Source organism: Muntiacus reevesi, chromosome 22, assembly GCF_963930625.1.
Source record: "Muntiacus reevesi chromosome 22, mMunRee1.1, whole genome shotgun sequence".
Lineage (NCBI taxonomy): Eukaryota > Metazoa > Chordata > Mammalia > Artiodactyla > Cervidae > Muntiacus > Muntiacus reevesi.
In genome coordinates, this window is record NC_089270.1 from 2,788,234 (window position 1) to 2,814,344 (window position 26,111).

The window sequence follows — 26,111 nt, forward strand, 5'->3', positions numbered from 1 at the left end:
CTTCTGAGGGTGACTGCTGGACGATACTTTTTGCCAGCTCACCTGCCCTGGAGACTATGATCACCCTGGCACCTCCTGGGGGGTCAGACAGTGCCCCGCTCCCCAACCAGGCTCCCCCAGCTTTCCCTCACCTCCCACCTGCATCCACATCCTCCCAGACACACAGCCATCAGTCTCAGCTCCCAGCCCGGCACCACCCTCTCCGTGTGGCCTCAGGGCATCCCGTCCCCTGCTGAACCTCGGCTTTCTGTCCGTCTATAGTGTCGAGGCCCCTCTGGATTCGAGGCCTCCCTGTCTGGGAATGGGCTGAGCACAGAAGGGTTGGCAGGGCCGCCCTGGGACGGCCGCCTGGGGGCCAGAGGCACCTGTGTCCGGGACCCCGGAGGCGGGCAGGACAGGCGGCCTCTCTCCTCCAGTGGCCACGCCGGGTCGCGCACACAGAGCCTCTCATCGCGGTGGGAGGGGAAGAGAAACACTTTAATGAGACGGAGGCGGCTTCATGGGACGCCTCTGGAAGACGTATCAAGAGCAGGAGACGACGTGGCCCGCGTGTCCGGCAGGGCCGGGAAGCCTAGTACTTGAGCAGCCAGCGAGGCTGGTGCTGGCCCAGCGACGTGAAGTAGGACCACCACCAGGGCTTGCTGCCGCCTGTCGTGGGCTGTCTCCGGGCCCCCAGGGGATCCTGGTCGGGCTCCTGGGGCTCCTCTCCGGGCCAACCCCTCCGGGATCCGGGAAGGAACTTCTGGGGTCCAGTCCTCAGCGGCTGGAGAATGAAGTCCACGCGGCCAGCCCTCTTCATCCGGGCAGGGATGATGACTTTCTTGATGACCTTGGAGTAGCCGGGTGCTTGAGCGATGACGATGTGGGCCCCGGGGGGCAACAGCCTCCAGTAGTCACCATCTGGGGCTGCAGACATATGGAAGAAGAGCGGCTCTCGGACCTGGGCTCACACAGCCTTGAGACGGGGTCACTGGGGGCCAAGGGGAATCCGCCTGGAGGGCAGCAGACTCCAAGGGTGCACTCGCCTCTGTGTGGGCCTGGAATGTCCTTCCTATCGCCTCCCTCTGGCAAACTCCTATTCATCCCTCAAAGCCCTGCCTAGGCACACCTCCTCTCTGAAGCCTTCACAGTCCATCCCACTCCACACACTGCCCCCCTCCCCCCGCCCACACACAATTAACAAGCCCTCCTTTCTCTGGACTGTTTCCTCCAGGAGCACACATCACAGGGCATTTTTCAAACCAGCTTTGAAATCCCTGAGGGCACCCAGAGCCCACGAGGACACACAGCTTATCAGTGGGATAGAATCTCTGGGATATGAACTAACAGGCTCCCTCCACAATGGTGGCGTCTGCCCAGCGGTCGCTTCTCGAGGAACGCACAATCCACATCGACGGTCATTAGCAGTCAGGACCTGCGTGTGTCCCTACCCACTGGGCTCAAAGCTGCAGGAGACACAGCTCGAGGTGGACACGGACCCCCAGGGTCGCCCAGCCCCGCCCTCCCCCCAGGCCAGCAGTGGACAGATGGAGCAGGGGCCCACACTCAGAGCCCCGCGGGAGCCCCCAGAAAATGCTCACCAGTGGTGATGTCATGGCGGATGCCCTTGACTAAGATCCGGGCGTTCTTGACCGGCTTGCCAAATTTGTCCATCACCATGCCTTTGATGCCCCGGTGTACCTGAGCGGACCAAGGACAGGCTGGGGATATGGTTTGCACCCGCCTGAGGGCCCGGCAGCTCACCCAGCCTGTCTCCAGGGAAACCCTCGTCTGTGAAGCGAGGGTGAGCAGTGAGGAGCCCACCGCTGGGGTCCTCCCCCAGTGACAATCAACCCCATTCCACGTGTGCGAACAGCCCACAGTGCCAGCTCAGGGGGGTCTGGCCGACAACATCGCCTGAGCCCTGAGCAGCAGACCCCTCGTGCCCACCTGTGAACACATCTGAGCCTCCTGCCTGGGTAACAAGGGCCGGTGTGGCTGGGGTCCCGAAGGCAGCGGGAGGACACGGGCCCGAAGGTTGGGACCCTGGTGTCGGTCCCGGCCAGGCACCAACCGGCTCTCTGACCTCGGGCAAGCTACCTGGGTGTCTCGGCCCCCCTCCCCATCTGTATCAGAGGGTTGCTGTGCCCACCTCGGGCAGTAAGAATTAGCATGAGCTGCAGGCAGGGCAGCCCCACCCTCTCGGGGGGCTGGTCCTAAGCGCGGGCGGTGTCCAAGCAGACGCCCCGCAGCTCACGCACACGTCACCATCAGGACAGGAAGCCACACTTGGCAAAGAAAGCACCTCCCAGAGCCTCTGCGCAGTTCTCCTAAAACGACGTGCAACGAACAAGCTGAGAACCCTGGCTCTATCAGCTGGAAACAACCAGAGGTCGACCCTCCTCACGTCAGAGGAGGCCAGGACGCCTGGGTGGGAAGGGCAACTCAGCTTGGGGGGCTATGCTGTCCCTGGAGGCTGCCCCTCCCTCCTCCAGGGCCGCCCAGGGATGCCAGCCTCCATCCCAGCCCTTCCTCTGCTCACAACGCCTGACCTATTCCTCTCCCCTTTCCAGACACGGCTCACACTCTTCTTCCCCCAGGAAGCCCTCCCTGATGATCGGTCACATCAGGGGCCTCCTTGGGGAACCCACAGTCCTGGTTTCCCTACTCCCAGCTCTGATCTCACTGTGATGTCACCGTCTGCCTTTTCCCTTGCCCCCTAACCCGAGAGCAGAGGCCAGACACACAGAAGGGCCTCCAGCGAGCTCTTGGTCCGTCCCTGCTCTCAGGCGGATGGTCATCGTCCTGCAGAAGCAGGCACGCCGAGCTCTCAGGCAGAGGAGGAGAGATGCCCCCACCCTGCCACTTCAACCAGAAGGAGGTGGACGCCACCCCCCGGGCCTGGTCAGGATCACTTGGGGAAAGGCCTCAGTGGACGTGACAGGCAGATCCTTATCAGAAGACCCGGGCGGCTGTCCTGGGGACCATCCTGGGGGGCAGCCAGGCTCGGCCACATGCTGCCCGGCCGTCCGCAGCATCGCGCTTGCTATTAAATCTTTATGCCCGAGCCTTCACATGCAATATCCGCAGAGCGATCCCAGCCCCATTTAAGGCTCCTTAAGAGTCATTTCCACCAGACGGCCGTAAAGCGGGGCGCGCGAGGAGGCCTGGCTGGGAGCCATTATTGATGCTGACCGGCCCCGAGCAGCAAGGTCGCTGGCACAGCCGCCAAGGAGGACCCCATGCTGACAACGTCCAGTTGTCACCCGGGGCCTTGCTCCCTCCCTGTTGCCGCAGCTGCAGGCCCAGAGGCTCGGCTCACTCCCCGCTGGAAGGAAGTTCCTGATCTTTCTAGAAGGGAGGGGCCTCGACAATGGAACTGGGGCTTGGGGCAGGCAGATCTGAGTTCCAGTGGCCGATGACATCGGAGCAGCGCAGTCACTCTCTGACCCTCTCTGTCTCCTCCTCTGGCTATATCAGAGCCCCCGTGATCCCGGATGGGAGCCCAGGGGCCCCCGACCGGCACGGTCCTTCCCCAGCACCATCGTTCCTCCAACTGAACGTTGGGCCCCATCTCCCAGCCAGGCCTCGTGGCAGGATCCGGTGCCGCGTGGCGGGGGCTGGGGTAGGGGGCCCCGACTGTAGAGTGCTGTGCACTCAGCCCCTCGCGGTCTCCCTCGGGCAATCCTGCTCCTCTCTTCGGGCCTGCTCCTCACTGCGACGTGGCAGCAACACGCCATTTTTATGATTCTTAAAGATGCTCGGGAAGAAGCAAAAAGCAGAGGCTTCTCACAAAACCACCGTTATCACTCTCCATTTTGAGTTCCTGTGTCCCTGGCACGAGTGTTACCCTATTCAGATCAGGACAGCATCCCCGGCAGGGGGGATGAGGGCCTGAGGGGAGGGCAGGGCTGGGAGGGGTGGCGGGACCTTGGCACTCACTGGGTCCCCACACGGTCACTGGACCACCGGGAGCCTTGGTTCTCTAGGTCCGGTGAGGGGTGACTTTAGACATGCTCTCTGAGGGCCCCTCACTCAAAGCACGCTTATTTCTGGAGGCTCTCAGCCCATAATGAGGGGGTCACCCCTCAATCCTCTTGCCCCACTCCCACCCCAGGAGCCCGTGTCCTCCCCTCCGAGCCTGAGGGGCAGATGCACCCAGGCCCTGCCTCACGACCCCGCACACTGCTGCCAGCTGTCCCCTCCAGGCCTGCTCCCAGCCAGGGCTCACCCATTCCCAGGGCTGTGCCCCTCACTCTGACCATGGGACCCTCAATGGTCTTAACACCCCCACTGAATTATAACCCACGCCACCCCCTCTGCCAGAGGGTCCCTGTCCCATGGCATGACCTCCCCTACTTCTCCTGGGTGGGTCCTTCCTCCAAGGAGAGCTGTGGCCTCCAAGGCTGGGTCGGGGTCTCCCCTGGGCTTCACTGGCCCCTGCACTCCCCTCACAGAGACCCCTGCTGCACTGGGCACCCTGATGCATGCCCCCTCCGGCACCCCCAGCCACCCCGAGGCTGGGCCTAGGGGAGGACAGCGGTCCAGTGAGCCTTCGATCATGAACACAGACGGTTAACGAAGAAGCAAGTGCAGCATAACTATGTGACCGCGTGGACGCCGAGCCCCGCCGTCCGGTGTCCCAGTCCAGGGGGTCGCTCGCCACAGGGCCCGGGTCTGGGCCCCCTCCCCATGCCAGGCCCCAGGTGGGGTCGGGGCACAGCGCCCAGAGCTCACCATCTCCATGAAGTTCAGCAGCGGCTCCTTGTTGTGCTGCCAGATGGTGTAGAGGGCCTCCTCCGGGGGGAACTTCACGCAGCCCAGCTCCACCGTGATCTCAAAGCAGTTGCTATGCAGGTAGTTGAAGTCGGACATGCCTGCAGCACAGCGGGATGGGGGCAGCTGAGCGAGCGGTCCTCAACACCGGCCCCCGCGGGGCCCCGGGCTGGGCAGCTGGGAGGGGCCGGTCCTATCCTGGCCTCCCAGCCGGACAGACGGAGGCAGACAGCTCCCACCGAGGGTCCCAGGGAAGGGGGGACTGGGCTGGGGAATGAGTGGTCTGGCGCCCCCATCCATGGACTCCCCTACCATCTGTATGGCCCATCGCAGGGTAAGGAACTAGTCCACCTCCAGCAGAGAAGCTGGGCTCATGCTAGGGGTCACACATGACCCTGGGGTCCAAGCTGCGGCCCCTGCCCCAGCCTGATAACTGATAACAGCGTCCATTTATCTGGACAGTCCCAAGAACAGTCCAGGGAGGAAAGTCCTTTGACCTCCATCTCTGGGGGAGCCCAGCCCAGGGAGGCTGATGGCCAACCTGGGAGGCCACAGAGGCTTTGGAGTAGGTTGGTCTGACCACCGTCTCCCCCCCACCAACCCCGAGTCTACCCTCCACCCCAACTGCATGGGAGGTCTTGTACAGCAGAAGCTTCCAGGCAGCTCTGGGGCCTGGACCTTCAGAGCTTCAGGGCCTTCTCCAAGCCCTGGCAGCCAGCAGCCACCCTTCATGAGTTACTGTTCAAGTTCGCAGTGAGGCCTCACTCCACCCGCTACAGATGGCCCCTTTGTCCCTGGCCACTGGCCCCTAACCCCCCTGAGTTCATGCCCTGTGGGTGGGGAGCCCAACTTGCCTCTCCCAGGCTCAGCCCCACAGTGGGCCCTTTACAGATCCCACTGAGAGGTCATGATTGAGACTTGAAGCCCTCCCCCCCGAGGATCAGGGGACCCATGTGTCTGGGTCCTGGAGAGAGAGAGCCACCCTGCCCCCTCTGGGGAAGGACCACATGTGCCACCACGGGCAGCAGGGGCACTGGGTGAACACGGCTTTGGAACAGGAGCTGAGGTGCTGCCCTGTCCAGCCCCCAGGAGAAGTCGGGGGACAGGCAGGGTGAGTCCCAGCTCTGCCACGTGCCGAGGCCCTCGAGCTGGCCCTTTTCTTGTCTGAGCCCAATTTCCCCTATTGTCAAGGGACGTGAATACTCAGCGTCATGCCAGCGTGGAGGCCTGTGGGCTCAGCCCTCAGGGACCCCATGACTCAGGGAGCCACCTGCTCCCGCATTTCAGAGAAACAACGAATACAGTTTCACTGTAAGAACATCCCACACGGTTGGCCCTTAGTATTTATATAGTACTAAACGCCCTTCCTCACTTCTCTAAAATTCCAGCTTCACTGACAACGCTGTACTCCATCAAGCAATCCTACAAAACCCGCAAAAGGCGAACTGGTCACGGGTGGGATCATGAGATGGTAATTGACCATTAAGTAAACCGCAGAAAAGGCAACAGGAAGTCTGGCCCTTCCGGGACACAGGAATTTTCCCTCCCTCCAGCCCCAGTCCAGCCCTGACCCCCAGTCTAGTCCTTCCCCAGGCCAGCTTCGCTCCGCCCCGCCCCGGGCCCCGCCCCTCCCCTCCCCGCCCCCACGCTCCCATGGGCTCCGGCCCGCCCAGGCTCCGCCTCCACCCGAGGCCCCGCCCCATCCAGGCCCCACCCACACCCAGCCACGCCCCAGGCCCCGCCCCCGTCAGCCCCGAGCACCGCCAGCCCCGCGCACCTCCGGTGAAGCTGTACCAGTCCGCCCCATTGATGATGCTGCCCCTCTTCAGGAAGTTGCCCCCACACCTGTTCTCCGACCTGTCCATCATCATAGGGTGCACGTCGGCATAGGCTCGGGCCAGCAACTTGAACATCTGGAAGGGAGACGGAGAGGTCCCCGCGAGGGCTGAGGTGGGCGCCGTGCGGGATGCCCTCTGAGCTGGGGGCGGAGGGTGAGGCGGCAGGTACCTCCTGTGGGCGGGACCGCCGCAGGGGACGCTTGCAGCTCAGGTGGGAGGGGGCGGTGTCCTTGCCGCGGGCCCAGCATGTGCAAAGGCCCGGAGGTGGGTACCCCGACACGTCACGGAGCCCTGCACACCAGGCTAGGGAGCGTGGGCTTCCCCTCGAGAGAGGGTCGCCGTGCAGGGACGCTGGCAGGATTCTGGAGGTTGGTCTTGCAATTTATGAAGCATTTCCTGCCATTGTGCAGAGGGCAGGCCTTGGGAGTAAGCAGGTGGGGAAGTGGGCTGGGATGGTCTCATTTTTACCTCCTTCATCGCCCACGTGAACGTCTATGGTATTCACCACTTCATCTCCCCAGGGGACACCAGTCGCTGCAGGAGCCCACCCGCCTGCTGCCATAACCTGTCCCCAGTTTCCACTGTGTCTGGTGGTCCCACACAGGACGCAGCTCAGGGTCTGCCACCCCCTGGGCGGGAGGGAGCCTGGGGGCAGGGCCTGGAGGGTGGCCCGGATTCCTGGGGGGTGCAGAGCCCCTCCCCCACTGGCCTCCTCCAGTCCAGAGCTCCCCTCATGACATCCCTCACCCCCGCAGGCCCGAGGTCCTCCTCCCAGACTGGACTCAGCCATCTGTATGTCCCAGGACCAGACACAGGTCTGACCCAGGGTGGAGGCTCCAAGCAAGGGCCAGATGGATGAGCAGTGAGCCTGCCCTGGGCCTGTTTAGGGCCCCCGGGCCCCAGGAGAGGTGTGTCCTTTCATGAGGACCCTTCTTTAAGAAAAGGGGAGGTGGGCAGGTGGGGTCAGCAATGAGCGGCTGCTCCAGGCCAGGGTGAGGTCTCTCCTGAAGACTCAGACCCAGGGCCTGCGGTTTGGAGAAGGATGGTCCGGTTTCTTGGGGTAAGGCTGCAGTTTCAACTTGGTCCCACAGACACAACCCAAGTCCCCCAATACAAGCCCGTGGGCATCTTGCAGTCACCAAGGTCAGCAAGCGAGGACTGCCATCCCGCCAGCAGCCGCTGCCACCTGTGATCAACATCAGCCGTTTCAGGCAGGCATCCAGGTGCTTTCGGGGTTTCTGGAACTCCGCCTGGTACCCATCACCCATCTGAACAGTCAGACCTTGGCTGGTGGGGTTGCCCTTCTCCAAGATCTGCCCTCAGATCCTCCCTCCTGGTCTCTCTCTATCCTGCCCTGAAGCCTCCTCCTGTCACCTGTCAGTCAGCCCCTCAGGAGAGCAGAGAAAGTCCCCACCACCCCAGGGTGCTCGAGCCCCAGGCTGGCTGGGATCAGGCCTGCCCTGGGGCAGGAGCTCTGCCCAGGTGCCAGGTGTGGGTGGGTGGGGAAGATACAGAGATCATGATCACTCCCAAAGAAACAAGGTGGGGTGCAGTGGGCTGCTAGGAGGGGCAGACGTGAACTGGCTGGACCTCAGGAACATGGGCCAGGGTCAGAGAGAAGGGCCAGCCAACCAGGGACCTGGATAAAGTAGCTCCTTCCCACTGCGGGGTGGGCTGGGCCAGGGAGGGCCTGGACAGCAGGACAGAGCTTGAGCAGGGCTGGGAGCAGGCTTTTGGCAGAAGGGGCAGGTGTGTAAGGAGACAGAGGGGCGAGGTAGGCAGCCCTGTCTGGCCTGGGAGCCTTGAATGCTGCCCTGAGGCACCAGCCCGCATCTACTGGGGACCAGGGAAGCTTGGGGGTGTGACTTGGACATCCTGCTCAGGCCCTCCTCCTGCTCCCCCACTCCCCAAGCCTCTCCTGGGACCCTGGTTTCCACAGAGACCACCGCTGGCTGCAGGTCTGAAGGCTGATCGATCAGTGATTGATGGCTGGTGGGGAAGGCACTCGGTGTTCTGACTCTGTGGGGACTCGTTGAGGTGGATTTCCCCCCTAGAGGCATCTTCACGCGTCTGCCCCTGAGAACCAGAGACCCTAAGCCTGGTGCCCAGGGGCTCCTGCTGCCTGGAGGACAGGGCCTCACCCAGATGCTGACCCTGCCCTCTGATGCCACAGTCACAGCAGGAGCAGGCCAGGCAAGGGAGACAGTCAGCCACTCCAGGAGTACTTGCAGAGCTCCAAGCATAGAAGCCGGCACCTCTCCAGGTACTAGGCGTGTGCTGGTTGTAGGAGTCAGTGAGTGAGTGAGTGTATGAGTGAGTGAGTGAGTGAGTGAGAGAATGACTGAGTAAGGGAATGAGTGAGGGAGGGAGGGAATGAATGAATGAGTGAATGAGTGAATAAATGGGTGAGTGGGTGAATTAATGAGTGAAGGAGTGATGAATGAGTGAGGAAATGAATGAGTGATGGATGGGTGAGTGAATGAGTGGTGAGTGAATGAATGAATAAGTGAGTGAGTGAGTGAGTTAGTAAGTGAATTAGTGAGTGCATGAATGGGTGAGTGAGTGGGTGACTGGGTGAGTGGCTGAGTGAGTGGGTGAGTGAGTGGGTGAGAGGCTGAGTGAGTGGGTGAGTGAGTGGGTGAGTGAGTGGGTGAGTGGCTGAGTGAGTGGGTGAGTGGCTGAGTGAGTGGGTGACTGGGTGAGAGGCTGAGTGAGTGGGTGAGTGGCTGAGTGAATGGGTGAGTGAATGGGTGAGTGAGTGGGTGACTGGGTGAGTGGCTGAGTGAGTGGGTGAGTGAGTGGGTGAGAGGCTGAGTGAGTGGGTGAGTGAGTGGGTGAGGGAGTGGGTGACTGGGTGAGGGCTGAGTGAATGGGTGAGTGATTGAGTGGCTGAGTGAGTGGGTGAGTGAGTGGGTGACTGGGTGAGAGGCTGAGTGAATGGGTGAGTGAGTGGGTGACTGGGTGAGTGACTGGGTGAGTGGATGAGTGAGTGGGTGACTGGGTGAGGGCTGAGTGAATGGGTGAGTGAGTGAGTGAGTGGGTGAGTGATTGAGTGGCTGAGTGAGTGGGTGAGTGAGTGGGTGAATGGGTGAGTGGCTGAGTGAATGGGTGAGTGAGTGGGTGACTGGGTGAGTGGCTGAGTGAGTGGCTGAGTGAATGGGTGAGTGAGTGGGTGACTGGGTGAGGGACTGGGTGAGTGGCTGAGTGACTGGGCATGTGATGAATGAGTGAACTCACTCACTGGGTATGTGATGAGTGAGTGAACAAATGAATGAGTGAGTGACTGAGTGAGTGAATCAGTGAGGGAGGGAGGAAATGAATGAGTGGATGGGTGAATAAATGACTGAGTGGGTGAATTAATGAATGAGTGAGTGAATTAGTGAGTGAGTGAATGAGTGATGGAATGAAGACATGAATGAGTGAATGAGTGGGTAAACTGAGTAAATGAGTGGTGAATGAGTGAGTGAATTAGTGAGTGTGTGGGTGAATGAACGAGTGAGTGGGTGAATTAATGAATGAGTGAGTGAGTGGTGCGTGAGTGGATGGCTGGGTGAGTGGGTGAGTGAATGGGTGAGTGAGTGGGTGAATGGGTATGTGATGAGTGAGTGGGGATGTGATGAGTGAGTGGGTGAGTTAATGAATGAGTGAGTGAGTGAATGAATTAGTGAGTGAGCGAATGAGTGATGGAATGAGGACATGCATGACTGAGTGATGAATGAGTGAATGAGTGGGTAAACTGAGTAAATGAGTGGTGAATGAGTGAGTGGCTGAGTGAATGAGTGAGTAAGTGGGTGACTGGGTGAGGGCTGAGTGAATGGGTGAGTGAGTGAGTGACTGGGTGAGTGGCTGAGTGAGTGGGTGAGTGACTGGGTGAGTGGCTGAGTGAGTGGGTGAGTGGCTGAGTGAGTGGGTGACTGGGTGAGAGGCTGAGTGAGTGGGTGAGTGGCTGAGTGAATGGGTGAGTGAATGGGTGAGTGAGTGGGTGACTGGGTGAGAGGCTGAGTGAGTGGGTGAGTGAGTGGGTGAGGGAGTGGGTGACTGGGTGAGTGACTGGGTGAGTGGATGAGTAAATGGGTGAGTGAATGGGTGAGTGAGTGGGTGACTGGGTGAGTGGCTGAGTGAGTGGGTGAGTGAGTGGGTGACGGAGTGGGTGACTGGGTGAGTGACTGGGTGAGTGGATGAGTAAATGGGTGAGTGAATGGGTGAGTGAGTGGGTGACTGGGTGAGTGGCTGAGTGAGTGGGTGAGTGAGTGGGTGAGAGGCTGAGTGAGTGGGTGAGTGAGTGGGTGAGTGAGTGGGTGAGTGGCTGAGTGAGTGGGTGAGTGGCTGAGTGAGTGGGTGACTGGGTGAGAGGCTGAGTGAGTGGGTGAGTGAGTGGGTGAGGGAGTGGGTGACTGGGTGAGGGCTGAGTGAATGGGTGAGTGATTGAGTGGCTGAGTGAGTGGGTGAGTGAGTGGGTGACTGGGTGAGAGGCTGAGTGAATGGGTGAGTGAGTGGGTGAGTGAGTGGGTGACTGGGTGAGTGACTGGGTGAGTGGATGAGTGAGTGGGTGACTGGGTGAGGGCTGAGTGAATGGGTGAGTGAGTGAGTGGGTGAGTGATTGAGTGGCTGAGTGAGTGGGTGAGTGAGTGGGTGAATGGGTGAGTGGCTGAGTGAATGGGTGAGTGAGTGGGTGACTGGGTGAGTGGCTGAGTGAGTGGCTGAGTGAATGGGTGAGTGAGTGGGTGACTGGGTGAGGGACTGGGTGAGTGGCTGAGTGACTGGGCATGTGATGAATGGCAGAGAGGCGGGGGTGCCAGAACGGATGCAGGCAGGGACAGTCACTGGGGACACACAGGTGACACAGACAGTGCAGCCCCCAGGTGAGCAGAACTCCCCCCAGAACTCCCCCGGTGCTGCAGGAGGCGGGCTCAGCCCGTGCCCGCTTGGCCCCCCAGCTCCCACTGCCCACAGCCCTGAGCCTCACTCCTGGGAGCCTGGGGGTGTCCCCACCTCATCCTTCGGCTCCACAGGGGTGGCTGACCCTGGAGGACGCCCTTCTCAAAGTCCACCCTCAGGCTGCGGGCCCCCCGCCCCCCCGCCCCACACACAAACACACACACATACACCCCATCCTCGCTTGTCCCCGGCCTCCCGGGCAGCCCCCTGTCCTGGCCGAGGCCACACCTCCTCGTCCTTGCCCAAGTCTGGCTCCATCTCCCCCCAGGCGAAGGCCTGCAGCTCAGGGCCCTGTCCTCTTCACGGTGGTGGGTTGCAGGGGGAGGCTTAGGAGGCTGGGTGAGGCAGGGGGGACCCCTGAGGGACCACGGGAGCAGAATAAGATGGGGGCCGGCCCGGGCACTTGTCCATCCAGGACCCACCCCACGCTCCCCGCCCTGCCCCCAGTACCGTGGGGAAGGTCTGAGAAGGTGTCAGCGGCCAGGCCTGTCCCTCGGCCCTGAGTCTGGACCTGCAGCGGGCCCGCTTAGTGGCCAAGCCTTAGTGACCCGGCTCAGACCTTCTGGAGCCTCCCCGTGCTGGTCAGGGGAAGACCTGCAAGCTCCATCCTCCTGCGAGGGCGGGAAACTCCTGCTCCTGGCCGGGCACAATCGGCCCGGGGGGCTGCGGGTCATCAGGGCAGTTGGCGCAGCTCAGCTCCAGGGGGTGACCCAGCAAAGCTCGCTCCCCCTCGCTGGCCTCGGGCTCCTCAGCTCCCATGCCCTTCCAGAAGGCCAGCTCTGGTGTCCATCAGGCAGGGGTGCCCCCGGAGAAGGGAAGAATGTGACCAGAGAGGGGTCCAGCCAGCATCCCAGGTCTCATCCCCTGCTGCTCTGACTGGTGGGGGAAACGGGCCTCCTCCGGGCCCAGGTGACCAGAACTCCTAGTTGGACCCCACTGCTTCCCGGGGTGCCTGAGAAGTGAAAGAAGTCGCTCAGTCGTGTCTGACTCTCTGCGACCCTGTGGACTGTCCATGGGATTCTCCAGGCCAGAATACTGGAGTGGGGAGCCGTTCCCTTTTCCAGGGGATCTTCCCAACCCAGGAACCGAACCCAGGTCTCCCGCATTGCGAGCAGATTCTTTACCAGCTGAGCCACCAGGGAAACCCAAGAAGACTGGAGGAGTGGGGTAGCCTTTCCCTTCTCCAGGAGGTCTTCCCAACCCAAGGATGGAATCCAGGTCTCCCGCACTGCGGGTGGATTCTTTACCAGCTGAGCCATCAGGGAAGCGCCTGACCCTTAGCAAACCGCCCTGCCCACAATGGGGGAGGCGCTAGGAGCTGGCCGGGCGCCATGCACAGCACAGTACTGCCCTCTGCCGGCACCGCCCGGGGCCGCGCCCTCCCCTGGGACACAACACACGGGGCTGCCTGTGTGGGGAGGGCACTCAGCCAGGGTCCCCACCCCAGGAGCTCCCGGAGGAGACACTGATGGAAGGTGGGGTGGCCAGAGGAGGTAGGGAGGGAGCTGGCTGGAAGACTTCCTGGAGGAGGGGGCTTGGAGCTGGGTCTGGAAGGCTCCGAATGGTTCAGAAGGCTGGAAAGCTTCACTCGCTTCCGGGCCGAAGGACTTCAGGCCCCCCAGGGGCACCACCCACCGCACACCCGCCCAGCCTCTCACCTTCTCGTCGGGCGTGGGAGAAAACATCTTCTCCTCCTGGGGATGCTTGGAGAAGTCGAAGGGATAGGACACCACCAGGTCACCCCCGTGGAGGCTGGCCGAGAGCACGAAGGGGATGGTCCGCATCCACTTCATTATTGCCTTTGTCTCGGGAGCCACCTGCCCAGGGGGGCGGGAAGGAGACAGTCGTCGGGGCCAGGCGCCTCCCCGCCAATCACTCAGCCCCACACCCGAGCTTTAGGATTCCGCCCGGGCCCCACCCCACTGGGTGTTCCCCAAGTGCCCATCCTGGGTGTGGAACTCTCCTCCCCCACCTCCTGAGGATGCCACCTCCTCCAGGCAGCCCTCCCACGCACCGTCACCAGGCACCTGCCAGGTTCTGGGTGCTTTCAGTAGGGACAGGACCCCCCGAGGGTCCCGGAATAAACAGAGGCCCTCAAGGGCGGCAGCGGGCTCCTACCTTACCCCACCAGTAGTGCTGGGGGATGGCGATGTGGTCACTGCGCGCGCCGCGGACCGAGGCCAGGCGGTAGTACTCGGACGTCAGGTCAGGGAAGTTTCGGTTCAGGTCCAGGTTCTGCGCATTCTGCCTGCCGCTGGTCCACCCGTTGTAGCCGGCACCCTGAACCACAGGACGGCCCCCGGCCAGGGGTCAGCACGCCCACGGAGGCGCAAGGCTGGGCTGGGAGTCACGGCAGGCGGGGTTCTCTCTAATTTCACAAGATGAACTCTGGAGCTCATCCACCACCTCCCTGACCTCCAGGCTGGCCCTCCAACCTCAGGCCCCGCGCCGGCTGGCTGTGCCCCGCCTGGGGTGCCCCACGTCAAAGATGCACAGCTCGCTGCCCACGCCCTGCAGGCCCTGCTCAGGGTCACCTCCTCCAAGAGGCCCTCCGCTCCGGCTAGCGCACGCCCTGGCTCCTCCCGCCCACCCCCGTTTCATCCTGTTTCCACAGGGCAGGTCACCTTTTAAGCCGCCACAGAATAACCATCATCGGTCCCCACGCCAAGCAGGACTTTGCCCATATGAATGCCCGCTGAGTCCCTATTACCCAGGACGGCAGGGGCACAGAGCCTCCACAACCGCGAGTGGGTGAACGGACGGGGCGTGTGGAAGGCAGCGGCCGCGGGGCCGGCGTGGGGGCACTCACCTCTGCGGCCGCCACCTCGTAGCCGTCGGGGTTCATGGAGGGTAGCAGGTGGATGCGGGTCGTGTTGAGCAGGCGCTGGATTCGAGGGTTGCCCAGCAGGTACTCGGAGCAGAGGTACTGGGCCAGGTAGATGAGCATCTCGCGGCCCGCCACCTCGTTGCCATGGATGTTGCCGATGAGCTTCACCTCCGGCTCCACTGTGGGGGGAAGGGGGTACAGTGACCTGGGGGTCGTCTCCGGGGTCCCCGGAAACTTGAGGGCCCACATGGCAAGGGCAGCCTGTTGTTATGGAACCGATTCACGCTTGTTCTGGCCCAAGTGTCTCTGTGATTAACGAGGTCTCATCAAGGCCACCACTTTCGTTGAGCTCAACAGTGATGTAGAGCCTTAAATACTAGTGTGATGGATCAACGATAATTGGTTAGTAACCATATAGATTACCATCGACCTGTGTGAATTTCATTCACGGCCACTCCTTGCTCTTGTGCAATAGAGGAGAGTGGACACTGGTGCTTAGACGGGAAGACAGGTGGCCCTCGAGTGAAGGGATGGATAGATGGAGGGATGGGTAGGTGGGTAGATGGAAGGAAGGAAGACAGATGGAAGGATGGCTGGATGGAAGGGTGAATGGAAGAATGGATGGATGGGTGAGGACGGAGCAAAGATGGGTGGGTGGAAGGATCGCTGGGTGGAAGGAGGAAAAGAATGAAGGAAGAGAGAAGGATGAAAGAAAGGAGGAAAGGAAAGAAAGAAGGGATGAAGGTGGGTGGAAGAATGGGTGGATACGTGGACGGGTGGATGGAGCCCAGGGTCTTGCTAACGTGGACCCTGGATGAGTCACCTCTCCTTTCTGAGCCCCGCACAGAACACGTGGAAAACGGCCTCTCCCTCCCAGGCTGAGTGCAGCCCTGTCCCTCCCACAGCCCCAGCGCACAGACGCCCCAGAGGCTGTCACACCAGTCACCACCCTTGGCCCCTCACAAAGGACACCGCCCGCCCCCATGTTCCACAGCTGCGCCCACTCAAGCGGGAGTCCCTCCCAAGGCCAGATCGGACTGATCCTGTCCGACCCGCAGGGTCTCGGGCACAGGCGAGCTGAGGGGCCGGGGAGAAGGCCTGGGACCCTGCGCCCAGCTGCTCTTGGTGCCCCAGAGCCGGGGTACTCATCTTTGCCTCGCCTCCCAGGAAACAGGCCGACCAGCCAGGGCACCGAGTCTTTGCCAGAACATCGGGGTTTCCGGGGCCAGACCCCCACGCCCCACCCCGGAGCCCAGCGCCTTTTCCTTGACCTGCCCCTGAAGGTGCTTCACGGTCATTTGTTCCAGCATCTGCGCTGCAGCCTGGAAGGGCCTTCCCAGTCACGGCAGGTGAACCAGGACTGGGGCAGGGTCTGACCGCCCTGAGGCCTGCAGGAGCACGGCTCCAGGGACAGTAAGCTCCAGCCCTTCCCACGTGGCTCCCCAGCTCCAAACTGGACCTAGCCTTCTAGGAGCTGAAGTGGACTTGGGTTTTAAATAAACGGGAAGACGCTCTGTGAATTTGGACCAAGCCACTCAAAGGAGGAGCTGTCAGGGGCCAGGACCCAGCGCCCACATACCTGCCTGGAGTCCAGGTGCACAAGGGCAAGTTGCAGAAACAACAAAACGCACAGTTAAGTTTTTCACTAGAGATGCACAAGGCCCGATGGGCCTGCGGTCACCGAACACCCCTCACCTCAAGCCCCGAGACGCCTGCAGCCCACACCCACAGGGCCAGGACCCCCCTGGCCGCCTCCTCCCCAACGCCCAGCGTGGCTGTGGCAGTGGGCGCACACGCCTGGTGGGATGTGGCCAGCACCCCAGTGCCCCCAGCACGCCCCGAATCCCCACCCACCCCGTCCCCCAAACGTGGGGCTTTGATTAGGACCGGGCACCGGCTCGTGCGCCCCAAGGCCAAGCGGGCCGGTGCCTTCTCCCAGCCCAGACCACTCACCCTGCCCCACCCCCGCCAACAGCGGCGGCGGCTTACTCAGCTCGTGCTGGCCAGGCCGGCTCGAGAACTCGATGACCAGCAGGTCCCGGCCGTCGAAGCTGCGCCCGATGCTGTAGGTCTTGGAGACGTGGGCGCAGCGGGCCGCCGTCCGCTTCAGCACGCGCACCATCTGGGCGTAGGAGTGGTGAGTGAACTGAATGAAGGTGTGCGGGTGGCTCGAGGGCAGTGCCTCCTCGATGTCCAGGCCTCCTGGGGGCGGAGGGGGAGGTGGGCACGGGCACCAGGGGTCAGCTCGGGGCTGCCGCGGCCCTCACCCCCACCCCCGGCCCCGCCCTGGGGAGCCCGGGGTGTCGGGACCCCCACGGGCCCCTCGGATGGCTCCCCAGACATGACGTGTCTGCGTTTGTAATTAAAGTTCCCTTTGCGAAGCCTGACGTGGACAGCGAGTCACAGCCCCCGACAGACGTACACAGCCACGCGGCTCCCAGCGTCGGTGAAGAGCAGGGTATGTGGTTAGTTTGGAAATTTCGTAACATACAGAGCGGCAGAATACGAGGCAGAGGCATAGGGACAGGGTCCTCAAGGAAAACCGCGGTCTGGCTGCCTTCTGACTTCGGGTGATTCTGTGTCCCAGGTGTCTGGCGTCAGCGGTGATGGGGTAGGGAGCGGAGAGGGAGGGGGTAGCAAAGGTATGCTTTATCCCCCAAATTTGCAAAGCTTGCTCAGGATACAGTCTGGGCTTCCAGGCGTAGGTAGGCTGTCTATCACAGCCATCCCCAGACCAGCTGGCAGGACCCCTCCCGCTCACAGGAGCACCCCAAGGCTGGCCCAGGGGCTCCCTGCCGCCTCCTCCCATGGGGTGTCTGCACGGGAAGATGCAGGTCCCAGCGGGCTGGTTTGGAGGGCAGGGGCATGAACAGTGGACAGTTTTCCCAAGCGTCTCACTTGCCCTGTGGTTTCGTTTCTGCTCAAAATGGTTTCTGAGGGAGAAGAAAGCAGACGGAACCAGCAATTTGGTGGCAGACTGGCCCAAAATAAACTCCCTCCAGCCCACTCTGCGGGCTTCCCCAGGGCGGGAAGGCCTGGCCCCACAGTGATGTCGGGCTCCTTTCCTCTGCCTCTCAGACCCCACCCGGCCACACTTCCTGCCTCTTCCCGGGCGGACGGCCCCTGTCTGCCTGTAAAGTGTGGCCCATGGGCCACTGAGTCAAAAAGAAGTTGCAGGTAGACGGCACTCCCATCTCCCTCCCAGATTCAGCTCCAGGATCAGCCCCGAGCTCTGCACAGCCAGTGAGTGGCAGAGCGGGAAGCCGGGGCTCGCTGGGGGCCAGCCCGAGGCGCCCCTGAGAGCCACCCCCCACCACCTTGGTTGCCAGCCGGGAGCCGTGGACACAGCGGGCACCTGAGAACCATCAGGCGCATGGACTGATCGACCCATCCATCCATCAGTGGCCAGCCTGGCTCACACCAGCCCCCACCCTGCTGCTGGTGGCCTTCCCAGAGCCTCCACTTGGTCATCTGTGAAACGGCGGCACCCGTATTCAGGGTCACTGTGGGGTCTTAATGAGACAACACGTGTGTGACACTTGACCCCAGATCATGTGGACTTCCCTGGGAGCTTTGTGACGTCACTACGTGAGACGCCGGAAGCCACTGTCCCACACCGCCTGGTGTCACACACTGGCCGCAGGTGGCTGTTTGCACTTAAGCTCAAATTCATTACAATCAAGGAAAATCAAACTTAAATCCCCAGTCACTGGAGCCACATTCCCAGCTCTCAGGAGCTGCGTGCGACCCCGGGGGCTGTGGTCCGGGCCAGCACAGAGGGCTCTCCTCGCGGGCCACCGAGGCTCCCACTGTTACTGGAGCCATCCCGTCTCACTCACTCCGGAAGCCCAGCCAGGGGACAGGGAGACCTGCAGAGGCACTCGTCACCCATCCCCCCACATCGCAGCCACGTGTCCCCAGGAGCCCCTGGCACACCCCCGGAGACGGGGGGCTCACTACCACCGGGGCTGCCCATGCCACACCTCCACTCACTTGTCTGAGAAACCAAAGCCCGTTTCCGCAGCCCCTCTGGGTGGCTTCCCTGAGCCCACAGGGTTCCCCGGACCCCGCTCTGAGATGTCTGGCTGCTGCTCCAGCCAATATCCCACGTGTGATCTTTCAGGAGCAGCCACAGCCGATCACAGGCTTTGCCAGGCAGGCCTCAAGAGGGACAGGCTCCCCCACACCAGTACCCCACGGTTCTCTGATGGGCGGGGAGTGCCACCCAGGACTCACATCTCTGCCCTCCCAGCCAGGCTCCTGCGCCCAGGGCCTCCGCCTTGGCCGAGGCACTGCCCTCCCGACGCGTGTCCTGTGGGCCCGCCCGGCCACCCAGCCGGTCACCACCGCGGGGCCCCCCCGGAGCCCACCTCGCAGCTTCTCCAGGGGGTCGTAGCAGTCTTCCTCCGGGCCCGAGAAGTAGCGGCCGCAGTCGAGGAAGTAGGGCCAGGCCATGTCGATGGCGTCGAAGGCGGGCTGGCAGGCCTCGCGCAGCGCCCCGCAGACGTGGCGGCAGGGCCTCCGCACGCGGCCGCCCTCGCAGCGCGGGGCCAGCACGGCGCAGCCCAGCAGGCGCAGGTCGGGGTTGCACTGGCCCTCCAGCAGGTGGTGCAGCACGCTCAGCAGGACGTACTCGGAGCTGGACTCCACGGCCGCCCGGGACCGGTGCTGCAGCGGCGTGGGGAAGGCCGTCCGGTTGTAGGCGACGTCGCCGCAGCTCTGCAGCTGCAGGTCCACGCACGTGGCTGGTGGGAGGGGGGACGGCGGGGTCACCGGGGCGCTCCCTCCCATGATGACCTCCCCCCCGGGATGTGCTCAGACGCTTGCCTACTAAGCACCGCTCTGCCCAAGCCGACCCCACTCGGGACCGGAACCTGCAGGGGTGGGCGGCACAGAGAAGCCAGGACAAGGCCCACAGCGGACGGAGCCAGGGCCTTCGGGAGGACCAGAGACGGCCCCCAGGCTGACCCATGAGAGGGCCCGGCAGGCCGCTCTGGGTCTCAGCTTCCACGTCCATTGGACTGGGCCCAGGAAAGCCAGTCTGGCCAAGGGGTTGCCTAGTTAAGGCACATGGTTGAGTTCTGTTCAGCAAAAATATTGTCCTACTTAAAAAGAAAAAAATAATTCTTTACCAGCTTCCCTGGTGGCTCAGCTCATAAAGAATCTGCCTGCAATGCTGGAGACCTGGGTTTGATCCCTGAACTGGGAAGATCCCCTGGAGAAGGCTACCCACTCCAGTATTCTGGCCTGAGAATTTCACAGACTATACAGTCCCTGGGATAGTAGAGAGTCAGACACGACTGAGGCACTGTCACTTTCACTTAAACATAAAAAAATCCAGTCCTGCTCAGGATACCCCAATGCCCAAATCTGGCAGGAGGAGCCTTGAAGATATGCCTGCTCTGAGCACCTCTGATACACCAGATCCACATCCCAGGAGGTCCGTGCTCCCTTCCTCACTTTAGGGACGAGGAACTCAGGGCCAGGCAGGGAGGGGCTTGTGCCAGCCGTGGACTCAGCAGATGCCGAGAACACACAGGGTGCAGAGCCAGCCAGTGCGGCACATGCGCACGTCAGGTCAGACCCCAGACCTCCTCGAGCCCGCCTGGGGTGGGGGCGTGAAGCGGAAGGGATGGAAGAGACCCCCCGCTGGAGCCCAGGGCAGAGCCACGGGTGGGAGCCCAACTGAGCAGAGGGAAGGGCCTCCCTCTCTCGTTTTGCCTGATTTCTTGCTCTTTTCATTGGGTCTGCGTTTGATCAACGGGCCCTCTTACTCATCACCCACTGCAGAACCCCAGGTTCTGCCCCCGCAAAGGCTTCGACAGCGTGGAGGGTCTGCATTCACTCCCACAAAACAAAACCAGGCGGTCCAGGTACGTACCGCTGTCCGAAGCTGCCGACCCGGGGCATCCACCTGTGGAGAGAAAGGGTGACACCGTCGGTCGTCCCCAAATCCCGCTGCTCCTCACAGGGCGGGTCCCCCAGCCCTCCACCCTCCCCGCCACAGCCACCCTCTGACATCCACATGGCCGTCCCCCCCATCCCACGGGTGGAAAGACTGAGTCTCAGGTCACTCGGCTTCCCTAACAGAAGGCAGAGCCCTGACTTGGACTGCTGGCCGAACACCGCGGTGTGAATACATCCACTGGGGCCGATTCCAGCTTCCTGCAGCTGATCCAGTTCTCCCCAGATTCCCACATGTGTTACCAACAGCCCTCAGAGCCTGTACCAGGCCCCCCGCTCCTGACTCTGACCCCTCGGGATTCCTCGTCCCCCCAAAACTCACGTGGGCTGTGGCCCTCTCCCCTCCGGACACCCTGCAGTGGGCCGGCCCGTTTCCTGAGACGAGGACGTACCCACAAACTGTCCTTGGAACCGTGAGTTCCAGGGTCCTGCCCAAGCCCCGCACACGTGAACCAACAGTGAGACCCTGGGAAGCCCACTGAAACCAATCAACCAACGCCGCCGGCCAGGTGCCCCCCGCCTCCCGTCAGAGGCAGGACCCGAGGGCTTTGGGAGGGCCAAGAGAGACAGAAATCAGGCTTGTGGCTCAGCTGGTGCAGGGGAAGGGCGGGTGGGGGGTGGACGTGCAGGAAACAAGAAATCAGAAGTGGGTGCAGAGGGAGGTGGGGGGGTGGGCAGAGAGACGGGCAGAGCGGGGAAGGCGCTGGGACCAGAGGGGAGGTGTCACAACCCCAATCTTCATCTGGAACCCAGGCCTGGACCACGGTCCAACAAGGATGGAGGCTGCTTCTAGGGACTCACTTCACAACCCCGGGTCACGGAAGCCTGCCTGAGCACACGTGAGCCCCCAGCGGGGGATACAGGTGGGGGGCCTGTTAGGCCAGCGGAGCAGCCGCCTCTACACACAGTACCCCCGACACAGACCACGGTTCCCCCACCGAGGACGGGGCAGCCACAGCCCCTGACCCCCGCGGACCAACTCCCTAAGCCGTCGCGAGAAGGAGACGTTCAAGGCGCCCTGTCACCAAGGACTCCAGGGGTCCCAGCCGGCTGGAACCACTCGGGCAATTTTCCTGAAGCATCCAGGCAACAGGGCTGCCCCTCAACACAACAGAAGGGGCTGCAGCTGCCCGCCACCCCGCCCTGGGTCCCCTGCTGCACGCGCTGGGACGGGGCTGGCAGTGGGTAAGAACCCCAGGCGCCCTGAGTCCCCTGCTTGTCTGGCAACTTCCAAGCACGTGCCCAACTCCCATCACCCAACTCCATGCCTTTCCGGTCTAAGCTGTTCCCAGGTTGTGTCCACTGCCCTCTGCAGCCCAAGGAGGCGTGAAGACGTGCCAAAACATGGAAATAAAGGAAGGATGGGAAACCACCCCGGTCTCTGCTTGGACGCTGCGCTATCTGCCCATCTGCGTTCGGGGAACAGACAAATGGATCCAGTCGAAGCCAGACCCCCCCTGGGAGCATTCATGCCCAGCACTCACACTCAGAATTCACACTCACCGACCCGTGCGACGCCACACTTGTCAGCTCGGGAGCCCCAGGCCTCCCCAGATCAACGGCTCCCGCCAAGGCCCCACCCCTCCTCACACCTGTATCCGGATGCCAAGTCTGTGCCTGCCGCGTGCCAGCCCAGAGCCAAGCGGGCAAACCTGAAGACGCACTCAGACTTGGTGAGCAGAACTCCCACTGGCCCTGGGGCCTCTGCTGGCCACAGGAAAATGCAGACGGAGGAGGCTGGAACACAGCAGTTACCCACACTCCAGCTCCTTCAAAACATCAGGCCCACTCAGCTGCCTGGACGTGAGTGGATTTGACAAGCGGATCCCTCCTGGTTGCACGTGGCTTCAAGCCTCCCCAAGTCACAGATGAGAAAGCTGAAGCTCGGGAATTAAGCTCCTCTCTGGGCCTCGGTCTCCCCATCTGTAAAATGGGGGTGATAACAGGAGTATCCACTGTTGCTCACAGGTGGTGCTAGTGGTAAAGAATCCGCCTGCCAGTGCAGGAGATGCCAGAGATGCAGGTTCCGTCCCTGGGTTGGGCAGATCCCCAGGAGGAGGAAATGGCAACCCACGCCAGGATTCTTGCCTGGAGAATCCCATGGACAGCGAAGTCTGGAGGGCTGCAGTCCATGGGGTCACAGAGAGTCAGACACGACTGGGCGCCTTGGCACCATTTTGCTGGAGGGTCCCAGAGGGGGTGCTGACGGCAGGGTCTAGTGAGGGCCCAGCACACAGTGGCCGGGGCCGCACAGGAAGGAGGGGGCACGGCCCCTTGTGACCCGCCCACAAGATCAAGGTGCCCAGAGGGATGGACAGGGGAGCAGCATCTACTGACGAGGTCACCGACGCCTCCAGCGTGGCTACCAGGAACAAGAGCGAGACGGCGGGCTCACCTCCCGGGACGGCCGTAACGAAGACCCACAGGTTGGTGGAACGGGCCTTGATCCTCTCCCGGTTCTGAAGGCCAGACGCCCGAAATCAAGCTGCTGGCAGGCCGCGCCCCTCCGCAGGATCGGGGCAGAGTCCTCCTGGGCCCCCAGCAACCCTCAGCTGAGGCCACATCACCCCAACCCCTGCCTCGGTCACCCATGTTCCTTCCGGTGTGCTGTGCCCAAATTCCCACCTTCTTCCAAGAACAGCAGTCACGGGGTTCAGAGCCCAGCCTGCGCCTTCCTCCTAATGCAGCCAAACCCGCAGAGGCCCCGGGTCCCGGTCAAGTCACAGTCGGAGGCATGGGGGGGCGCCTAGGACTTCAACGTATCTTTGGGGGACTCAAAACAACAAGCAAGCCCCACTGGGGGCCTTGGGGGAGCTCGAGCCGGGGTGGGGTTGAGAGGACGCCCCATCCAGGACGGTAGCCGCCAGCCCCGCGTGGGCATCGAGCACCTGAATGCTGTGACTTGAAACGGACGTGTGTTTCGGGTGTAAAATACCAACTTGCAGACCTGGCACTAAAAAAAGAATGCAAAATAGCTCACTCGTGATTTCTATATTGATGACAAAGCACCGGAACGATACTGCACATGCGTGCTAAGTCACTTCAGTCGTGTCCGACTCCCTAGGGCCCCACGGACTGCCGCCCGCCAGGCTCCTCTGTGCGCGGGATTCTCCAGGCGAGAACACTGGAGTGGGTTGCCATGCCCTCCTCCAGGGGATCTTCCGGACCCAGGGACTGAACCCGGGTCTCTTGCATCTCCTGCTTGGCGGCAGCCTCTTTACCACTAGCACCACCTGGGAAGCCCCAATGTTGTGTCTGTATCAGGTTAAAGAAAATTCACTCTTAAATTTAATTTCACCTGTTTCTCATTATCTCTTTCGAGTAGCTTTTGGGAAACGTTAGGCAATGTTTTTGGGGTTGGCATCAGCGTGTTGGACAGCGCTTGTCCAAAGGCTGCTTTTGAGCAGAGTCCACACGTGACCGTTACACCTCTTGACCACAAGGTGTCAGCGTGTCTTCGACCAAGGGAGCAAGACTGCCGCGGTCGGGGTGTCTTAGATGGGCAACAATAACAGAATGAGGTCAGAGAGGTCGGCCCATCGACCCAAGGGCACACAGCGGTCCAGAGAATTCAGGATTTGAACCCAGACCTGCATGGCCCCTCAAAGCATGGAAACTGCCTCAAATTCCAGGCTCCTGATAAAGACTTGGAGGAAGACAAGGGACGGGCAGGGGGGAGGGTCTAGGCCTGCCTGCTCTGAGCCCATGGACAGTCAGACAGGAAGGACAAGGACAGTCCTGGACATAGCGGCCCGGAGTCAAGCTGCCCAGCCCTGCCCTCGTCACTCTGCGGTCTGGAAAAGCCGCTGGGCTTCCACGGACCACACATGCTCAACTGTCAGGAGATCCCACTGGAAAAAGGAATTATTCTAGAAAAAGGCACTGATGCCGCCATGGAGGGGAAGACAGAGACCCAACCTGCCCGAGCCTCCAGGTGAGGAAGGGGCAGCCTGGGTCCAGAGGAGGGTCTGCACCTCTCCCTGGGAAAAGGGCAGGTCAGGGAGAGCTTCCTGGAGGAGGGGGTCTGTGCTCCCTGACAAGCCTATAATAGTGGACACTTCCTGGGGTCTCGGGGGAGGCTCCACCCATGACACCCTCTGCATGACCTTCTGCATCCCGCGTGTGCACACAAGTGCGGGCACACACTCAGACACACCCAGACACACGGCCCGGCCTGGGGCCTTTCTGTAGAAAGTGGGGGAGGGAAGAGGTGAAGGTGGGACAGAGGTGGAGAGAAAATTCAACTTGAGCTGAGAGAGAAGGAAAGGGAGAGAGGGGCCTGGCACATGGCGGGGGCTCTTTGCTCCTGGCACAACCCACCTGGCTGGTGCCAGCAAATTCTCAGGTGTCCACAAACCTCCGGCGCTTGAGACTCAGAATCCAACACGCCCAGACCCCAGTGTGGGAGGGAACCCCCCCGCAGTCCGGGTCACAGGTGTCTGCCGCTGAGGACCCTGAGGGCGGTGGACCAGACGCACCCTCACCTTTCAGTGTGAAGGGAAACTGAGGCCCACCCAGAAGGCAGTGTGGTGAGGACCACAGCCCAGGCCCCAGCTGGCCCCCCGCCCCCGCCCCACACCCCCATTCCCAGGTGCCTCCCATCACCCTCCCAGGGGGACAGCCCCTGGACGCTCCCTGAGTCCCGCCGTCCCCTGCCCCCAGAATCCTCCAGGAGCACCCCTTTCCCCATCAGGGACCGCACCCCCTCGCTGGCCCTCTGCACCCGCTTCTGGAGACGCTGCTGTCCACATCACGGAGCTGGGAGGGAGGGGTCCAGAGACTGCCCCCTTCCTGGAAGGACTGGGGACCTCGGATGCCCTCTCTTCCTGCAAAGTCCCGGCACCTGCTCCCTCGGACCCTGCCTGCAGGGCGCCCCTCCGCCCCCCTCCGCCGGCGGTGCCCAGAACAAGAAGAAGTCCCCGCTGGAGCCCCGGGTTCCGAGAGCTGGGCATCTCCGCTGAACCCCAACCTGCGTGTGCGGCCACCCCGGGGTCCCAGCGAGGCTGCGCTCAGCGAACCAGGCGCCCCCTCCTGTGCAGAGTCCCAGGTCCAGGGTTCACAGGGTGCCCACTTGGGGGACGTTCTCTGGAGCCCCGGGTCCCGCGGGGTAAAGTTGGCGGTTCCGGGGGCGCCGAGTTCCACCCCCGGGCCGGGAGGTCCCGCCTTACCCTCGGGGCCCCAGGCGGGCTCGCACCCGGGCCGGGCGGCGGCGAGGACCAGCATGGTGAGGAGCAGCGGCGGCGGGGGCCGCATGGTGGGCGGCGGGCAGGGCGGCCGGGCGAGTGATGTGGCACTCGGGCCGGGGCGCAGCGCCGCTCGGCTCCCGCCCCCCGCGGGCGCGGAGTCGGGTTACAGCGGCGGCGCCAGGAACCGCGCTGAGCCGCGAGCGCGCCCGCTTCCGGAGGCGCCGCTCCGCCCCCAGGGGTGAGAGCCCCCAGCGGGGCTGGGTTCCGCCTCCCACATGACCTCCCGATCCCCCGCTGATACTGCCTAGTAACCGCGATTTCTGGACCGCGGGGCCTGTGGGGGAGCCGGGGAGGCGGGGGCCGGGCCTGCCCTGGACCAGACCGTCCGGGGGGCCAGGCCTATACCCCCAGCTCCGGGCCTGGGTCCAGCAAGGGAGTGATGGAGTGTCCCCACTATGCCGCCCTGTCACAGGTTGGGGGATGCACCTCAAGGGTCTATTCCATGACCTTGGGCGCCCCCCCCACCCCCGACCTCTGAGCCTGCACCCTGGGGAGGAGTCCCCTCCCCGCAGGACCTGGGCGGGGGTCTGACGCCAAGGATCC

The 26,111-nt window shown here is 62.5% G+C and overlaps 1 protein-coding gene across 1 annotated transcript; it reads right to left on the minus strand.

Moving 5' to 3' along the window:
- Positions 1-459: 459 nt before the first annotated feature.
- On the minus strand, positions 460-25,687 carry CPZ (carboxypeptidase Z). The gene is made up of 11 exons (XM_065914097.1): positions 25,491-25,687; positions 20,240-20,272; positions 18,729-19,103; positions 16,348-16,560; positions 14,341-14,537; positions 13,650-13,811; positions 13,190-13,348; positions 6,533-6,668; positions 4,717-4,856; positions 1,581-1,680; positions 460-906 (listed from the first exon to the last, which is right to left on the minus strand). The coding sequence occupies exons 1-11, from the start codon at positions 25,573-25,575 to the stop codon at positions 572-574; spliced, it is 1,935 nt and encodes a 644-aa protein (XP_065770169.1). The 5' UTR covers positions 25,576-25,687; the 3' UTR covers positions 460-571.
- Between the last annotated feature and the right edge of the window lie 424 nt (positions 25,688-26,111).

Coding starts and splice junctions, on each gene's coding strand:
- CPZ (XM_065914097.1), bottom strand. CDS start 25,575: ATGCGGCCCCCGCCGCCGCTGCTCCTCACCATGCTGGTCCTCGCCGCC. Junction 20,273..25,490: donor GCCCGCCTGGGGCCCCGAGG/GTAAGGCGGGAC, acceptor TTCTCTCCACAG/GTGGATGCCCCGGGTCGGCA. Junction 13,349..13,649: donor AGCACTACTGGTGGGGTAAG/GTAGGAGCCCGC, acceptor CCCCCTGGGCAG/GTGGCTCCCGAGACAAAGGC.